General features: G+C 37.8%; 1 protein-coding gene across 2 annotated transcripts; it reads right to left on the bottom strand.

The window, feature by feature from the left end:
- Positions 1 to 2346: 2346 nt before the first annotated feature.
- PLAA (phospholipase A2 activating protein) lies at positions 2347 to 18754 on the bottom strand. Of its 2 annotated transcripts, none has more exons than XM_014261187.2 (14): positions 18553 to 18754; positions 16056 to 16240; positions 15008 to 15108; positions 14805 to 14925; positions 14317 to 14484; positions 13197 to 13332; positions 12523 to 12692; positions 10986 to 11143; positions 9669 to 9888; positions 7693 to 7761; positions 6075 to 6146; positions 5162 to 5263; positions 4414 to 4578; positions 2347 to 3063 (listed from the first exon to the last, which is right to left on the bottom strand). In XM_014261187.2, the coding sequence occupies exons 1-14, from the start codon at positions 18699 to 18701 to the stop codon at positions 2498 to 2500; spliced, it is 2382 nt and encodes a 793-aa protein (XP_014116662.1). In that variant the 5' UTR covers positions 18702 to 18754; the 3' UTR covers positions 2347 to 2497. The 2 variants fall into 2 exon arrangements, with proteins under 2 accessions (XP_014116662.1, XP_005532711.1); XM_005532654.3 differs by having other exon boundaries at positions 16056 to 16249.
- Positions 18755 to 18769: the final 15 nt, after the last annotated feature.

Genomic DNA, 18769 nt, shown 5'->3' on the forward strand with positions numbered 1-18769 from the left:
TGAATGAAATCAGAAGCCATGAGCACACAGATCAACTTAATCAAAATTCACTCTAGATAGTAGATAGGAAGATGTAGATAGGAAGCCAGCTGTAGATAGGAAGCCAGCGCCCAGTTGTGTGCCAGGCATGTACTTCTTTTCAATGGCCTCTGGTCTCAAAAGATTGCACACTGTGAACCTCATGTCTGGAACGTTTCCTCACTATAGATACCACATTCTTTCACTGCAACAGGAACTTCATGCTGCTGACATTCCTAAGGCATTCTTATTGGTGGTCCCAGCAGCAGATTGTGCAGTACCCTAACATGCATTTGTGTGTTTATGCATGTGCATGCTGACCTGAACCACAATCAAGCTCTAAACAGCACCATTCAAAACACAAGCAAAAGCAACTCCCCCCACTCCCTGTTTCCTCAGATGATGCTAGATCATGGAAGAGTTGATATCACAGTACCCAGAGGCAGCATGCATCTTTCCCTCCAAACAGTCCTGGTCTGTTTTATCTCACCTAACATTTAGTGCTGCAGTTCCCAGGTTTTTTTGCTGTGCCTCATCATTTCTCTAAAAATTTAAGTGAATTTTGTTTTATCTTTTAATATACCATTTCTTGGGAGTTGCCAGAGTATGTTTATTAATATAAACATAAATTTTTGGTCTGGGAAATTCATAACAATTTTCATGTAAAGAGATAATCTATAACAGAGCAATCCCACAATAATAGAACAAAAATATTAAGACAAGTATAATTTTTTAAAATAGCACAGGTACAAACACAGTTGAAGAGTACAACATTAGAAAGCTGAAGCTTCAAGAACAATTGTATAGTAGGCAACCAAAACTCAACAGACAGGCACATTATTTCACAGACATGTTTCCTAAAGGTAGCTTCCTAGATGCTTTCCCAGGAAGGAGTTCATCTATTAAGCACTGTAAATCACAAATAATTTGTTGGACTGCCTCATATAAGAACCTCCAATGGATCAAATCAGAAAATGTTTGACTCAGACCATGATCAGGACTGTGAGGGTATCATTCTGGAAATCCATTCAAAGTGTAACTGTACAAGTGTGCAACCAAGGATCTGAAAGACAAAGTTTGCTGCAAGCAGTTAACTCAGTTTAGGTAGCTGGAGCACAGTAAATGTTAAGAGCTCTTGGTCACAAAATCCTTCATATCTGTCATAAACATAGGCAGGTATCGTGATATGGAGCTCACGTGCCAGAAGTTTGTCCTTTTTTTTTTCTCCTCTTTTCTATTCTATAAGACTAATGAAAAACATAACTTAAACATTGTCTTCAGTTCACCTTAATTCTAAACCCAAATGTAACGCTTGCAGTAGTAGAAAATAACATTTCCCTTTTGAGCTGAGCATCTTAGATCTGCTGAACAATCTGAAAAAGTATTATTTTCCCTTTTAACAGTCACCACATGAAGTTAATGAAGTTTATGAAGTTAAAGCTACTTCATAAAACTTGACTTTAAATTTGAGCAGTTTACAACAGAGTATTTCAGTTGAAAAGGACCTGACCACTTCTGGAATAACCAAATGGTAGAGCCTCTTGTCAAGGACACTGTCCAAATGCCTCAAACACTGACAGGCAGGATACACTGACTACCTTTAGGAAGCTTCTTCAAGCTTCTGCTATTCAACCTCTTCTCTGGACGTAGATTGCTGTCCCACTCTTCAAGATGGCTTTTTAATTATTTAGATTTTACAACATAGAGTAAGACACCTGCTATTAACTAGTGGGGCATTCCTGTCCTTAAAAATTAAGAAGTCCAGTTAAAGGCTTCTCTAGAAGTTTATGCCATTTTACAAGCTGCAAGATACAAATTTATGAGTGAAGCACAACATTTGTATGGCAGGTAGAGCTTTTACCTCTGAAAGAGTCATCTAGCCCTAGGGTTAAAGGCAGTTAAGAGCCATAAAAGTTAAGTGTCAAAAGGAAGTTGAGGAAACCGACAAAAAATTTCCTACCAGGCTGTTTGACAAGGGTTAATATTAACTAATGTTAATATTAACTAATATTAACTAATACACTTGTAATAATAACTAATATGCTTGTAAAATGCACTGTTGAACTTAAAGAGATCTCAGGGCCTCTCATCTGAAAAAAACTCCACAGTCAAGAAACAGATTAATCATGCTGAAACACAGTATGTGATTTGGATGGGTGTCAGAATTGACAGTCACAAAATAACAGCCATTTCCTACTTTTCTGTCTGGATGACTTGTAAATACTGATAAGGTTTGACTTCTTGGTGATCTATTTTTATCTGAGCAATGTCAAGACTCCTTGCAAAGTTCCTGTACACTGATCACTTCAGAAAAGCAGTCCAATGACAAACAGTGAAAAAAGTTTTATTTGCTCTGTGTCTTGCAACAAGTCAAATGTAATTAATCCACAGTATTTTCCCAAGTATAATCTGTCATAAAATATGAACAAAAGCATCTTTTTTCTGCATACACTGTCTTCCAAATGCTAAGAAAAAAATATTATAACAGATTAAGAACAAACCTACAGCATTCTTTTACTTTAGCTGGTTCTGATACAGAGGCATACTTTTTTATTTGAGAATCAACTCCCAGAGACTTAGCTAATTGTACAGCATTTGTATCATCACTGATTAGCGTCCCAAGAGCCACAAGCAGTCTAAAAATGGCTTCAAGATCTTGAACAACTTCCATAACTGTGCTGATTACTGATAAACATTGAGCTTTTCCCTCAACGTTGTTGACTTTATGTAAACATACAGCGTAGTTCAATGTCAGCGTGGCCAGTGCAATGTGGATGTTCTTATTATTGCCTGATTTAGTTTCTATCGCTTGTGTCATTATTTCATCCCTCTGTTCCATCATGAGCTTCTGGCCTGCATGGCTGACAAAACAATTGCAAAGAGCTCTAAGTGCCAACAGCTGGTTTGCTTGCTTGCCTTTGGGATTTAGAAATTTAAGGAGAAGGATGATAAATTGTACGTGCTCCTTTTCACTGCAGAAGTTTTCATTCACAGTGGGATGCCTGACAGACAATCTAAGAATGTCTAGAGCTGGAAAGACAATATCTAAGAAACAAAACGAAACAAAATGTTAGTATTAATACTTCATTATGTATAAATTTATCAGTGAGTTTCTTTCAGATGCAGATGTTCTTAGCCCTGCAGGTTTGGGAACAGACAGTGACAGTTTCATGCATACATAAAGTATAAATTCTTTCACATTCATAAAGACAAATACTGACAAATCCATACTAGTAATGCCTCAATTATCATTAAAAAATCCATAATCCTTAATTTAGGATTAGCATAGAACTTCGCAGAAAATTTTAATATCTCTTCTAAAACCTCTAATTGATAACACTAAAGGCAAGCACAAGATATGGTAACTAATCCAAAAATGTCTCTGAAAGCTGAAAGTTCAGTAACTAAACACCCCTACACAGATAGCATCTCCCTTTGTCCTCATTCCATAACTTATAGAACAGTATAGCCACAAAACTCCTTATAGGAAAAGAAAATGAAAAATATGTCCTTAACTGATGAGTTGGAAATCTTATTGGAAATGTAAGCAAACTGAAATGAAAGCCTGTAGTGTCCTTCCTTTGCCAAATTCTAAATATATCTGGCTCCTTGTATCTACTACTGGTATCCAGTGCTCACAACCGAATCAAAGCTGAACCTGCTCAACTACTTACAGAGTTTTTTCCTTCAGATATGCAGAAACTTCAGAATTAATGCTACTAAGAGTCTGGAAGGTATGACATTGGCCATCACCACCTCCTTGTTATGCAAAACAGTTTAAGTGATATTATAAAACGAACATGAATTTTTAATATTAGAATGTTTTTCCTGTTAGTAAATCTTTAACTGCAATTTTAAGAAAGTGCTTAATTTTAACCATGCTTACAGTATTTGTATATGCAAACAACTGTTTTTTCCCAGAATATGCTGTAACAACCAATATTACGTTCTTCCAGCATGTCATTTCACTAATGCAATTTTGATCATAAAGCCTAGCATCAGCTACATTTGATTTTTTTTTCCCATAATTTATCTCCATAATTTCATCTCTTATTTGGTAACATCTTAGGATGCCAAGTTCAAACTCCCTTACTTTATTTCTTGACAAGTCTCACACCTTTGTGAGGATGGCCCTGCTAATGAAATTATCAGAACTGATTTTTATATGAAGTTTCTCCTTTATGTTTATTATTGTGACAACAAAACCTGACAACCAATTGCCAAATTTTCCCCTGAAGCTGATCATTGCTGATAGCACCTTTTAGTCCTCTTCTGTTTTCTACTTAGGCTACCAAGTCTTTGGCACAGACTCAGTGTTACACACAGCATGACAAGACTTTTTGCTCATGGTGAAGGACTGATGAGATGACACACAAAACAATTGCAAGAGCTTACCTTCTGGCCAGTTAACTGCTCTCCATAAAGTCTGAAGTTGCTGCGCTGTAGGTGTTTCTGTAGAGGTGTTGCATGTTGCAGACAGTAACTTTTCTAGGATTATCAAGTCATCTTCAGTGAGCTTATGTTCTTCAGCTGCACTGCCATTAAGTTCCTTTAATTTGCCTGTAATACCAATAGAAGAGGCACACCTTTCTGAAAATAGAACTTCACAAACCAAGATCTCAACTGAAATGCTACAAAATCCCGTTATAAACAAATAACAACTATTGCAATTTAGCATTTTTGGAGGGGTCAGATTTTTAAACACTTTTCCCAGTTTGATAATTTCTAATTTTAAGTTTTTAATTATCAGTGATTACTACTATTAATTCCACTTTAACAGTGCAACACAAAGATTCAGACTCTTTTCTGAAAAATTTCAGAAAATGCCTACATAAAGATAAAAATGCAGAAAAGAGTCATAAGAACATTAAAGCTTTCATAACTGACATACTTCTTTTTGTTCTTCTTTCTTATTAGGTAGTAAAAACAGTATGTGATCACAATTTTTTTATTTTTACTTAAATCATGTGATCATGTTTTGCTTATGACAGGTGCTATATTCAAACTTCAGTGTGATTTAAAAATCCAAATATTAGATTAATGTAATGGATCTAGCATTAAGGGTAGTTTTTTAAAAAAAGCTCAGTCAGTTCAGTTACTCCAAAAGCATTTAAAAAAACATCCTTGATATTAAAACACTGACCCAGTATCTGTGTAGGATTGGCCTGGTCAAAGGTGACAGCATCTTTCTTCGGAAAATAAATATTTTCAACTTTAGCCGCAGTTGACTGGTAGGCACCCATTCCTACAGAAAAACAATACAGAGCATTCAAGGGTATACAAAGGAGTCTGACATAGAAAGATGTCCTAGCAGTAACCCTCTTACTTTCTCAGAAAAATACAGCTTGAAAAAAAATTAAGGTCTGTGCAAATAGCTGTCATTCTTTACATTATTTTTACACTCAAGGGTTAAAGCTGAAAGCAATACCTTCAAAAACTGTTCCCCCCTCAAGTAAAAATTCACAAGTTGAAATTATTAACAGCCTTTCTTAATTATGTGAATTAAATATACAGTCACTCAAAGCAATGGCTACTGTAGTTAACACATGAAAATGGCAAGGGTCTTTTTAGAAAAAGGATCCCTTCTGCCCCTGAAGTCTTGTATTTTTCTTATTTTCATAATGAAAGTGTTTACATATTAGATATGCAGATATGACCAACTTATGGCACATGTAATAGTAGCCTAAAATTTTTTTAAGGAGTAATAAAAAGCTTTCATCATCACCTATAATTATTTCTTAAACTGACAGGTCATTGAGTGGCTGATATTGTGTAATGCCCATTTATCAGTTTCTGTGATAAGAAGGTAAGTACTAGGAGATCAATAATCCTCTCAGATTATTATTATACATTTTAAAGCTTGGGTGCATGATTTCTGCACATAAAGGAAGGCTCTGTTATTCCTATTTTATGAACGATTTCAGAATATAATCAGCTTCAACCTGCTGTTTTTCATACAGTATGAATTTGCATCAATGCAGAATTCATGTCAGCCAAAAAAAAAAACCAAACCAAAAGACCAAGAATGTCTTTCCCTGGCAGACATTGTCTCTTACCTGTAAATGGATCAACCCCACCCAGTGGAGGTCCTGCATTTGATGCTGAACCAGGAACATAGCGACCAGCACCTAACAAAGATGTTAAGTTTTTAAACACCACCACCAGTAAAGAGGTAACGTATACCTGTTTGAAGTAGTTAAGTAAATATATAAATTATATATTTATATTATATATATATATTCATAATATATTTTATATATTTGTATTTATTTGTATTTATTAGTTATATTTATAATATATTTATATATATATTATGTTTATTATATAAACAAAGTAAATTATACCTGTTAAAAGTAGTTTAGCCACTACTTTTCAAACAAGACTATTAAAAGGGATTATTCTGCACTAAAGGAATTACAAAGTAGTGTTCAACACTTCTTTAAGGATTAAATCCATGCTTGTGTGAGGGTGATGACAGCATTCACGAGCTAAGTGAGCCCACAGCTGGGAGACACTCTCTTGCACTGAAGCCTCAGTGAGGCCTCCATCTGCAGAGGCCACACAGCTGCAAAAGCCAGGGAGGAGGAACAGCTGGACACAGAAAGACTGTCAAGATAGGGAAGACTGAGTTTTTCTAACAGCACAAAGGCTTCTGCTCTACCTGTACATCTGCAACTGCAGAACAGGGAATGAGTGCCTTGGCACTGGTGAGGACTAACACCCATCAGTGATGTGTTAAGAGTCAGCTGAGACTGCACCTCGCGTCTGCAAAAACAGGAAAGGCAAGCAGCAGTGATGGGATGCAGAGTAACCTCCTGCAGGGTAGGGAGGCACCTGCCTATGCATGTGGCCTAGTAAACTGGGAGATGTGTGTCTGGTGGGGGCAAGGATTTGGGATTCCAGAGACACTGCCAAGCCTTGCCTGGCCTTCGGACAGTTATCCTGCTACTCATCTACATAGCCTTCAATGGTTTTGCCATGATATCCTCAAGGATATCAAGAGTGATTAGAGAGCTCTGAGCACATGGATGAAGAGTGCAGGATGTTTCTTTGATACTCTGAACAAAGCAAAAATGCTTGAATAGAAATGGACTCATCAAGCAGGTCAGCAACCTACTGCATGGCTCATTTTGCAGATAAGACTTTGGCATTGAGTGATTACAGGAACCGCTTTGAGGAGCAAGAGCTATTAACCAGAGATGGGGAAAGTCTGCCAGTGCAGGGCTGGAACTGGGAATATCTTTGCAAGGTTGCTAAACTAGTGAGGAGGACTTTACAATAGCTGTACCAGTGAGGATCAGAATCTAAAATACAGGGTGGATGGTATCAATAAAGATCATGTAAAAAATAAGTAAAAATGAAAATAGAAAACTATCTCTATGAATTTACCTAATCTTGTGTGGTTCATTCATGTGAAGTCTGGCAAAACAAAAGGTTTAGGTCCTTACCCTTCTACTGCATTGGACAGAGCGACAGACATGAGGCAAACCTGACAGCAGAGGGCTCCCCTCTACTGATCAGATCTTAGTAGGCTTTGCTGTGGCCGAGCCAAACTACTGCCTCAAACAGAGAACTGCAAGAAACAGCTATCTGGGGCTAAACATGGAATGCAACAGAACATGACTCAAATGCGTATTTTAAGTGCTAGCCAGACAGATGAGAATTTTACATTACCTGTAAATGGGTCTGCCCCAGGTATTGCACTTGATCCAGATGAAGATCCTGGAACATAACGTCCAGCTCCTAGTCAAACAGTGAGAAAAGCAACAACTATTACTTACCACATTCTAAAACTCCCTGAAAGGAGGGTGTAGCCAGCTGGGGATTGGCCTCTTCTCCCACACAACCAGCGACAGAAGGAGAGGGCACAGCCTTAAATTGCACTAGGGAAGGTTTAGGTTGCACATGAGAATTTCTTCACAGAAAGGGTGATTAGATGTTGGAATGAGCTGACCAGGGAGATGGTGGAGGTGTTTAAGGGAAAACTGGATGTGTGGCACTTAGTACCACAGTCTAGCCAACATGGTGGTGTTCAGTCATAGGTTAGACTCGGTCTCAGAGGTCTTTTCCAGCTCAATTACTTCTGTGGTAACTGCAGCTTTCAGAGCTACACATAACCTAACAAGTCTGTATTCCCATTTACAGTCCCTTAAAAGAAAAACATTTAGCTAAATTATTTTAAAGTTATTTTCTTCCTAAATTCATCTTTGTGAAATTAATTGAATTACTTTGTTTTGTCAATGTCATAAGCAGGATGCAATTGATTAATATGGTTTAGCTTATCATTACTCAACTTATTCTAGTTCCATTTCCTGCCTGAAAAAGGTAATTTATGTATTTCACTCAGTTTTGATTAATTCTCTGGTTAAATTTTTGTATTTTATTAATTGCCTTAACAGCATCTGGCACTTCTTGTACAAAAACTGGACCTTTCTTTCACTGGAAAAAAAAAGACTAGAGTAAAAAATAAAATTGATCAGAATTTTGCTGAAGATTTTTTTTTAATCTTTTTTTTTTTTTTTTGGTCCCAGAGCTATCTGTGCCTTTGCCCTCAATCACTTAGGGGTATGAAAGTATCTGTAGAAGCTGTTCAAGAGCTACAATACTGAAGTCTGCCTGGACAGACAAGTCTATGAGGTTGAACAAGACCAAGTGCTGGCCCTTGGGTCACAACAACCCTGTGCAGAGATACAGGCTGGGGGCAGAGTGGCTGAAAAGCTGCCCAGCAGAAAAGGACCTGGCAGTGCTGATCATGACCTGCCTGACCATGAACCAAGAGTGTGGCCAGGTGGCTAGGAAGGACAATGGTATCTTGGCTTTTATCTCAGTAGGACCAGGATGGTGATTGTCCCTCTGTACTTGGCCCTGGTGAGGCCACACCTCAAATGCTAAGATCAGTTCTAGGCCCCTAATGACAAGGAACACATTGAGGTGCTGGAGCAAGTCCAGAGAAGGGCAATGGAGTTGGTGAAGGGTCTGGAGCACAAAAGAGAAGCAGCTGAAGGAAATGGGAGTGTTTAAGTTCCTGGAGGAAACTGCAGGTAGACCTTACTGCTCTTTATAACTATTTGAAAGGTATCAAGGTGGGGGTCAGTCTCTTTTCTCAGTAACAAGTGACAGGATGAGCAGAAATGGTCTCAAGCTGTACCAGTAGACGTTTAGATTAGATATTAGGAAAAAGTTCTACACTGGCAGGGTGGTCAGGCATTGGAACAGGCTTCCCACAGAAGTGTCTGAATATCATCCCTGAAGTATCCAAAAAAACTATGTGGATATCTCACCTGAGGATATGATTTAAAGGTGAACATGGAAGCAGTCAGTTAATGGCTGATCTCAATATTCTTAGAGATCTTTTCCAATCTTAATGATTCTAATGATGTGAGGTGGATTGAAAACTGACTGAACAACCACAACCAGAGGATGGTGATCAGTGCAACAACACTACTGGAAGCCAGCCATTGATCATACACCCTAGGGGTCACTACTGCATTCAGTCCTGCTCCACATCTTGGAGCAGGAGGACTGGATCTCCAGTCCTTCATACACCTAATGACTGTGTGGAAGATCAGTCAGAGTGCATCTTCAGCAAGTGTGCTGAAGACACAAAACTCGGAGGAGTATCTAATATCACTTAAGTTTAAAATATTTACCTGTAAATGGATCTGAAAATTGATTATTTGTACTCAACAGTGTTTGCCCCTTAGTGTTGTCCATAATAAACTTGGCCACTTGATCCAGAAACATAGGATTTAGATCATTCTTTTGCAGGAAGTTGTATGCAGTCAGCCAAGGATCATCAGTGATGTTATATGGCAGTTTGTAGGAAGGCCCATTTTCATTTACATCAATGGTGAAAACATAGTCATATTCCTTTAAGCAGAATAAAAAAATAAACACTTTAGAAGCCTTCCAGCACTTTTTACATAAAGATGTATGAAATGCAGTCTAACCAAGAGACTATCCCAAGACCTAAGCCTAAAAACTTAAAACATTGCAACTTACAGAACATATCAGTAATATTCTCCAGAGATGCTGCAAGTAAACATTTGCTGATTTAGGGTAAACACTAAACATTACTTAGCAACAGCCAAAACATCAGTGCGTTATAACACTGTTGCTATACTATATCCAAAACACATACTACTGTACCAGCTGCTAAGAATATGAACTCTGTCCCAAACAAAACCATAACAGACTTAAACCTGTATTTTCCAGAATTCTCTGCTCAAGAAGAGCAGAGTAAAACAACATATCATGATAATGTGTGTACAGATATATTACAAAATAAAGATGCATCAGGTCACTCTCATGACTCCCTCCAAAGCTATACAGAAATCAGATGACTCAAGAAATTTCAGTCCTGAAAGCACATTTTTAATGCTAGCAAATTATTTCTTAATGTTTCCTTAAAATCTGTGAGAGTGAAAGTCAGTATCATGGAGGCCTTTCTTCTATGGTGGACCCTAATAAGCTTTTCTGTGTATATTTCAGTAAAGGAAACATTTTTCAGCTCATATGTCTTTAGGCCAGCTTAACTGTCTTTAGGTTCAATAGTTACTATAGAGAAGTGTTACAGAAGGCCTAGTACCTAATATTTTAGGTAAGCCTTGCATTATGAATTATGAAGTTCATTTCCTCTGTGAAGGATATTAAAACTAATTTCTCAAGGTATTAACAATAAATACAATAGAACTTGACAATTTCTCTACTAATGATTTACCTTTCTCCAAAATAATTTGTGTCCATTGCTTTGCTCATTTTACAAAATGTGTTTCGTAAGCAATAAAGTAAACTGTACGTACTTATATTTCTACCTCTGAGATGTTTAAATTGTATTTTATCTGAATATCTGAAAATTATATTTTCTGAATTACATTTTATCAGATAAAATTATGTTTTATCTGATATTTTATGCTAAAAGTCCAGTAACTTAGGAAAGAATGAAATAAATTAAAGTTTGCATATACCTTTCCTTCAAATAAAACTTTTCCAGATGTTTGTTGTGTAGCTCCAGAAGAACCAACAACATCACCAATCTTTATCCATCTTCCCTCACTAACACTCCATTGATATGCTTCTACTTTCCCATTATCTTTAATAAGCCGCGTCTGTCCATCTCTTGTTCCTGTAGGTAGGAATTCAAACAATTTCAAGGATATGATTTACTTTGAGATAGAAAAATATTCAAATGGTGCTCAGCATTAAAAGTTAAAAAATAGTTCAACAACAGTTGAAGTAAGAGCACAGGAATTAAGTAGATACATGTCATGGTTTAACCCAGTTGGCAACTAAGTACCGCATTCACTGGACTCATGTCATGGGATGCAGGAAAGAATCAGATGAATAGAAGTAAAAAATCTGGGGATTGAGATACACTTAAAAAGGCAAATCAAAAACCACATGCACAAGCAAAGCAAAACAAGGAATTCATACACCACTTCCCATGGGCAGGCAGGTGTTCAGCCTAGTCTATATGTTGAGCATAATGCTGAATGGTATAGGATATCCCTTGGGTCAGCTGCGCTTGGCTGTCCCAGCTATGTCCCCTCCCAGCTCCTTGCACAACCCCGGCCTCCTCACTGGTGGGGTGGGTGAGAAGCAGCAAAGCCCTTGGTTCTGTGTCAGCCCTGCTCAGCAATAACAAAAACATCCCTGTGTCATCAACCCTGTTTCCAGGACAAATCCAGAACACGGCCCCATAATAGCTACTGCGGAGAAAATCAACTCTATCCCAGCAAAAAACAGACAAAATACTACATCTCACAAAAAGAACAGCAGCAATCTTAATGAGCATTTTACAATAATGGTATCTGTCAGCAGAATTAGTGGCCAAACCAATACTTAGGTCAAGTATTTCAAAAGTTTATCATCTTCTCAGTGAGATGTCAATTAAGAAAGGATATTCTCCAATACTCTAACAAGATGTAAAATTTTGTATTGATGTAAGATCTGTGTCACTTCCTGATCATAGCCAAGGGCTGAAGTCACTGGTTACTTCATCTTGGGAAAAAGCATTTTGTCTGTTTAAGAATAATGTTTACTACTGCTTCTACTGCATTCTCAAGAACCTCTCAAGTACCTACAAAGTGTGAACTGAGCCCATCAAGACTATCTTTCAAGCCAAAAGCTAAAGCAGAAAATTTGCATCTACTTTTTATTAGGAAGAAAACTGCACATTCAGTACTCCTTTTAAATATTATCTGTTTCACATACTGTTGGTACAGCTGGCAGAACAGATAGAAAACATCTCAAACATGCTGTAGCATTAATTCCACCTTTTTCTAAATTATCTCATAGGAGAATAAAAAACCCCAAAAACCAAAAGACCTTGAGTCCTGTTTCCAAAAGAATCACTGAAAGGATAGTAGAGCAAAATTAAGCCATTTCCTTCAGTAACCCTATTGAAAGGGATTAAGCCCTTAAATTTGGAAACTATGAGAAGTTTCAATACCTCAAACCAAGATTTGGAGACAGCTCTAATGTGACAGAACTACAATAATTTACCAGGATCCTTAAGGTGTTCTCTTCCAGGAAGGTCATCAGCATTGATATCTCCTAAATCACCAGTTTTAGGGTCAATGGATGCTTGGGCAAGCTCATTTTCAAAAGCTTGAATCTCCTCAGCACTTGCTGTACGTTCCAAGGATTCTGTAAACACCCTTATAATTCCATCACTGAACAGAGAGAAAACATTCAAACAGAAATACTATTTTAAATATCACAATGACTGCATAAATTCTAATGGTGACTTCTATGTCACAAAAAACGGTAACTATTTTCTAACTACCCCTCCCAATTATTGTTATGAAAGGAATTCACCCTCATACTAAAACCACATAGAGAAGCAATCAAGCAGGTAACTCTGTCTTCAGTATAATTTTAAAATCAAGATACAATATGCCTGTCAAAAGGGTTCTTTATACTGTGCTTGCTAAATTTATTCTCAAGTCTATTCGTGATTTAACACATTTCCATAGAACTCACTCTACCTCTGTGAATTACATAAAAAAAATTACTCTTTCGATGAAGTGTAGCACATGACTAAATTTAACATACACACACTTTGATGGCTGTATTTTTTAATATAAATGAAACTGACATCCAAAGTGATGCTGGCAATTTCTTCAAGGATTGTCAGATTTGGATCTACAAATATATTGAAAATCAAACTTCGATACCTTGCACCAACTACGATGTCACCATTGTCTAATACACAGCAGCACCATACAGACTGAGCTGGGAGTCTGATTGTTTGAGCACATTCCCCTTGTTTCCAAATTCTGAGAGATCTGTCCTCTCCGGTAGTTACAAAATCTGAAAATAAAAAGATAAAAATACTTTTCAAGTAAATTTTTAGCATACTAAGATACTAGATGCCATTCTGAAACTGGGTATCTCACAGTAAAGGTACCTTTCTGCAGTTTAGTACTTCTCTCAATTACAAGTAGAGAGCAAAAAGAAAACCACTGTTCACTTGTCTTCTCAAAACATCCAAAGCTTATAAATTGCAGATTAAGCAGCAAGACAGTGAATGAAACTGTCCAAGACAAAAAATCCCTTTCAAGGGCTTAAACAATTTTGTAATCATAGTTTCATCTTGTACTATACTTGCATAGGTTCACATTTGTTTCAAATTGAGTTTTGGAAGGTAGGCCTGATTTATCAGAAAACATGTATAAAGTACAAACTCAATGAGGAATTTTAAGGTACAGGAGGTCTACAATATATGCATCAACTCGTATATGTGCACTTTACTTGCTGAACAAATGTGCAAGTGTCCCATACACCACACAAAGGTCACTGACTTAGAATTTCTTCTGCAACTGGCTCAACAGTTAGTTATGAACCTCTAAATCTCTAACTTTGTAAACAAATGTTATTAAGCCTCAAACATAAAATTCTTAACCTAAACTACATATAATGAATGTTGTGCAAGTATCTAAATTTACATTATCTCAAACTGGCATGCCACACATTACTATTTTACTAATCTGCAACAGCACTGAAATACAGGTGGCAGGTAAGACAATAGTTTTGCCTACCACTTCACCTAAGTTTTACTTAAACCTTCAACTAGCCCTAACCCAGGACCTTTTATCCCATATACTGCCAGAGCAGTTTTGACAGCAGTGCAATTTGGAATCAATCACAATGTCCTTTTTAATATATTTATACTAGGTATAAGAAAAAAATTTAATGCTACCCATTCTCTTTAGTTGTGGCAGTGCCATGGAACATCCGAATATGCACCCTGTCATTTCATTTTGAAGAATGTTGTGTAACAGGAAGGAATCCTACCTTTACATCGAGGAAAGACAGAGATGCTGTATATGTAATTTGTATGTCCATAATACACCTGCAGACACTCGCCAGAGATCTGCCATCTTCGAACACTAGCATCATTAGCACAGGAAAGGAACTCCATTTCACTGAGAATAGCTAAACCTCTCACACAATCCTCATGTCCTTTACAAAAGGAAGAGAAAATTTTAATGCAGTTATTGTTTCCATTAGCAGCAGTATACCACATCTATATAGCTCATATCTAAATCCAGGCAACAAATATTTGCAGGAGCTGTCACTAAAAAAAATTAACTGCTCACAACTCTCTGAAAAAAAATTGTATTTTTTTAGAAGTAGTGTGGCTTCTGGGCATACAACTACCTCACGACTTAAAAAATCTTGCCTAAATATTGTTCAGTTTATCCATGCTTTTTTAAGATTTTAATGTTTATTCTCTTCTGACATATCACACCAATGAAATTATCAACCACAACAACATTTACCAGTGAATGTTCTTTCACATCTGCCTGCCTTCCACAGCTTTATAGTTTTGTCAGCTGAACCAGTCAACATTAATCCCTGTTCAGGAAGTATCTTCACTGCCCATATTGCAGCTGTGTGACCCTGCAAAAAACCCAACATTGTTAAGACTTATCAAATCAAATTCAGAGTACTTATTTCATATTCATGTAGAGGAACTTCATACCTGTAATGTCATCATACATCTGTCATTCAACCAGACTTTTGCTGTTGTATCCCATGATCCACTTAATAACGTGCCAAATTTCCCAGATGAAAGGCTGCAAACTGGAATGAACATTCAAGTCAGAACTGACAAGTATCCTGCCCTGCCACAAATCTTATGCCAGCAATTTCAAGAGATTCATTTAAGAGGATTTATTTGGTATTAGTAGCACATTTAGTGTTGAGGAGTCTAGAGAAGAATTAAGTGAACTGTAGTTGTATTGCAACCTAGAAAGAAGCTGCTTAAAACTCTCTTAATTTTAGGTTAAAAAAATTGAAATATTTTTGCCACTCATATTTTTAAATTTCTCAGTCACAGATCTCTTCTCTAAGACTAGAATATAATAACAAGTTAAGATAACTAGTCAAGTCACAAAATGCAAACGTGTGGTTTTTAAGAGAAAGAAAAATTTTGTCTACAGGTATTAATTTTTGTCTTCAACAAGTTACTTCGTATGATAAATACTTAGCTCATCTTCTTGGAAGGCAGAATACTGCCACCAAAAAACTTTGGTGACATTCAAAGATTTAGTAAAAAGATAATCTGCAAATGTTCCAGTAACACAGTTAAAAGCTCTGTATTTAAAGCACCAATTAATATTAAATACCCATCCAAGTAGCAAAATGGGTAGAGGAAGTTTATTTAGGAAACTGACCTTTTCTACTTGTATCACCTTTGACAAAAAAAAGTAAGTTTAATACATGAAGAATTAACTGCTTCTTAAAAGAGCAATTCTTGACAAAAGATTAATCATTCTGTGATTTTCTGGGAATTCAGAGACAGAAAAAGTTCAAACATTCATCAGGATAAACCTGGAAGTCCTTGCAAGGAATGGTCACTGCATGAATTAAGATTAGAAAATCCTATTTGCAGAGGCCATAATTAAACAGTTTGCTATACTGTATCCCAAATAACTCAAAATAGATTTTTATAAATCAGATTTAGTTTCTTCTCTAATAAATCACATTAACTTCTGTGTAAAAAACTACAAAGTACAATTTCTACGTACCTGTGTTTTTATGACCCTTAAGGACATAAAGAGGAGCTGGGTTGTCAACTGTGAAAATGCAAATATTATGATCATTGCCACCAGTTGCAATCAGCCCACGAGGATAGAGGTCACTTGGAGGTATGATGCACACACAAGATACAAAATTTGAGTGGCCACTCATACAGTGCATCTCAGTAAAACCCCTGTTAAGACTTAAACATAGGTGATAGTCAGTTTAGAATTGTGACAGAAACAGTACTTTGTTTGAGTAAATTACAATACTTGAATTAACAACTACACTTGCTTTGTGCTGAATAAATACTATGTCTGGCCTAGAAAGAAAAAAAAATTAAGACAAAAATTACATCCCAGAATGCCTGTCCAGTACACAATACTAAAGCTTTCCACTTGTTTTTCAATGCAATGATATGCCTGGAAGGGTGTTTGTTTTTTCTTGCTCATTTTCACACACTATGCCAAATTTGATTAGAAACAGCTACAGTTTGTCTTTATGGCATCTTCTTCTGTCTGAAAACTCAAAGGTATATGCTAAAGTAAGAGAACATAAATGAAGTTTACTGCCTGCTAAATGTATTCACTGTCTCTTCATTAGAAGCACTACAGAGGAATAACAGTTATACAGATCATAACTGACTTGAGCAGTACCCTCATTTCCTCACCCTGAGCCAACCTCAATAGTTACAGCACTAACTGGAAAAAACTACTTACTTCCATAGAATAAATATACAGATTGTGGTGCCGTGTGCTTGTTTTGTTTTCCTGCACTTGTGTCCCTCACCCTCAAAAACATAACCTGTCATATTTTATCATACTGTTATCCTTAATACCCCAATGCTTGGCAAGCTTGAAATATGTAAGGAAATCATGATACTCTTCTAAATTCTAAAACATCTTCTCCCCTTAAGGCACGTAGAACAAATGAAGGTAACATCTCTTCTTGGAAAAGCTAAACCAAAACAGTATACAGCAGTGTGATCACTCACTAAACCCTGACTACTGTAGTCTCCAATCCTTCAAAGCAGAGAAGGACAATCAATATCAACATTGTAAGTTGATACAAGTAGGTCTTCTCATGTCTTCTTCCTCACAGAGTTCTCAAAATTATAGGTTAGATAATTCCTTTCCAGCTGCAAATTTCTGTGAATTTAGCAAGTTCATTCCCTTGTGATGAGAGACTTAATATGACCAACTTAATAAGATTAGTTTTTCTTCATCTCAGATGCAGAGCTCCAGAGATCAATATAAAGACATATGCAAGCATTCAGAAAATTTGCAAATTATTTCTATTTTACATTAAGGCAATGGGAAGAATATTCATGCCTGGTAACTTCAGAACAGAGATCACAATGTAAAACTAGTGCAGGGACAAGGTGTATCTTGTAGCTTCCAGCAATACCCCACACCTCCTATACACATTGCTTAGCAGTACTGCTTCTGGTCAAGGTAATATGCAGAAAAATTCACTTTGTGAACTCAACTACACAAATTCAGTAGGAGACTAACCCGTGCAACTTGAATATTAGAAAAATTAATGTTGCTGTGTTTTTTTCATTTTCAATGTCTTTGCATATCTGATTTTCTGTACAGTCTTTTTGTTCACATTCCCTTTTATGTTTAAAGAAGCTTGCTTAGCAAGGGTGAGAAAGGCTAGGGTTTTTTTAAACATTCAAAGCACACTGCCTTACTGTCAAAATCACAGCACTGTTACTTAGCAGGTTTACTTTGGTACTGAATACCACCTAGCGGAAACAATTTTATTAATACCACCTAGGAAAAAAGGTACTTGGAAAACTATTGACATTGTTACCGGTTCCAAAACACGCTACAAAATCGATGTACAGCAAACTGCTTAAAAACATACATCTTTCCCCAAAAGCAGGCATGCAAAGTTGGGCCTTCTCGGCCCGAGAAAATTGCACGGAGATCTCATAGCAACCTTCCAGTAGCTAAAGGGGCCTACTACAAGGAAACTGGAGAGGGACTCTTCCTCATGGACTGCAGCGATAGGACACGACGTAAGGGGCATAAATTGAAAAAGGGAAAACTTAGGCTAGATATTGGGAAGAAAGTTTTCACTGTGAGGGTGATAAGGCAGTGGAACACGTTGCCAAGAAGTTGTGGATAGCCCATTCTCGAAAGTGCTCAAGGCCAGGATGGATAGAGCTCTGAGCAAACTGCTCTGGTGAAAGGTGTCCCTGCCCGTGGTTGAGGGACCAGGTCTACATGATCTCGAATATCCCTTCTAAACCATCGACGTGATTCTATGTAAGTGACAATGCCAATCACGAACGCCTGCGAATAGGCTCTCACGGCCCGCCACCTCCCTCGGCCCCGCCGATTCTGCCGTCAGCCCCTGAGGAGAACTTGGCTGCAGAGACGAACCCGGCGGGGCATGGGCGGAGCCCCTACGGCGGCACGTCCACGCTCTCCCTCCTGCGGAGCACCGCCTGGAGCGCCCGGCCCGGCCCGGCCAGCGCCGCAGCCCAGCACTCACCCGTCTGGGGCCCAGAGCCGCGCGGTTCTGTCCCGCGAGACGGACACGAAGCCTCCATCCGGAAAGAGGCCACGGGTGAGGCCCCGCACGTCCTGCCCGTGCCCCAGCAGGGAGCAGCGCAGCCGGAACGTACTGCCCTCACCCGCCATGGCGGCAGCGCCGGCCTGACACAGCACGGGCAGCGCCACGCCGGAAGCGGTGCAGGAAGTGCCGTCAT

The sequence above is a fragment of the Pseudopodoces humilis genome, chromosome 4 (assembly GCF_049639895.1).
Source record: "Pseudopodoces humilis isolate 2021_Gansu_Grassland_sample_001 chromosome 4, ASM4963989v1, whole genome shotgun sequence".
In the NCBI taxonomy this organism is placed as follows: domain Eukaryota; kingdom Metazoa; phylum Chordata; class Aves; order Passeriformes; family Paridae; genus Pseudopodoces; species Pseudopodoces humilis.

Bases quoted from the DNA above. Each gene is read 5' to 3' on its own strand.
- PLAA (XM_005532654.3), bottom strand. From the start codon at position 18,701: ATGGCGGGTGAGGGCAGTACGTTCCGGCTGCGCTGCTCCCTGCTGGGG. The intron at 7,762-9,668 runs GTAAATATTTTA...CTGTTTGACTAG, and splicing joins ATTTTCAGATCCATTTACAG to GAGCTGGACGTTATGTTCCA. The intron at 4,579-5,161 runs GTCAGTGTTTTA...TTGGTATTACAG, and splicing joins CAATCCTACACAGATACTGG to GCAAATTAAAGGAACTTAAT.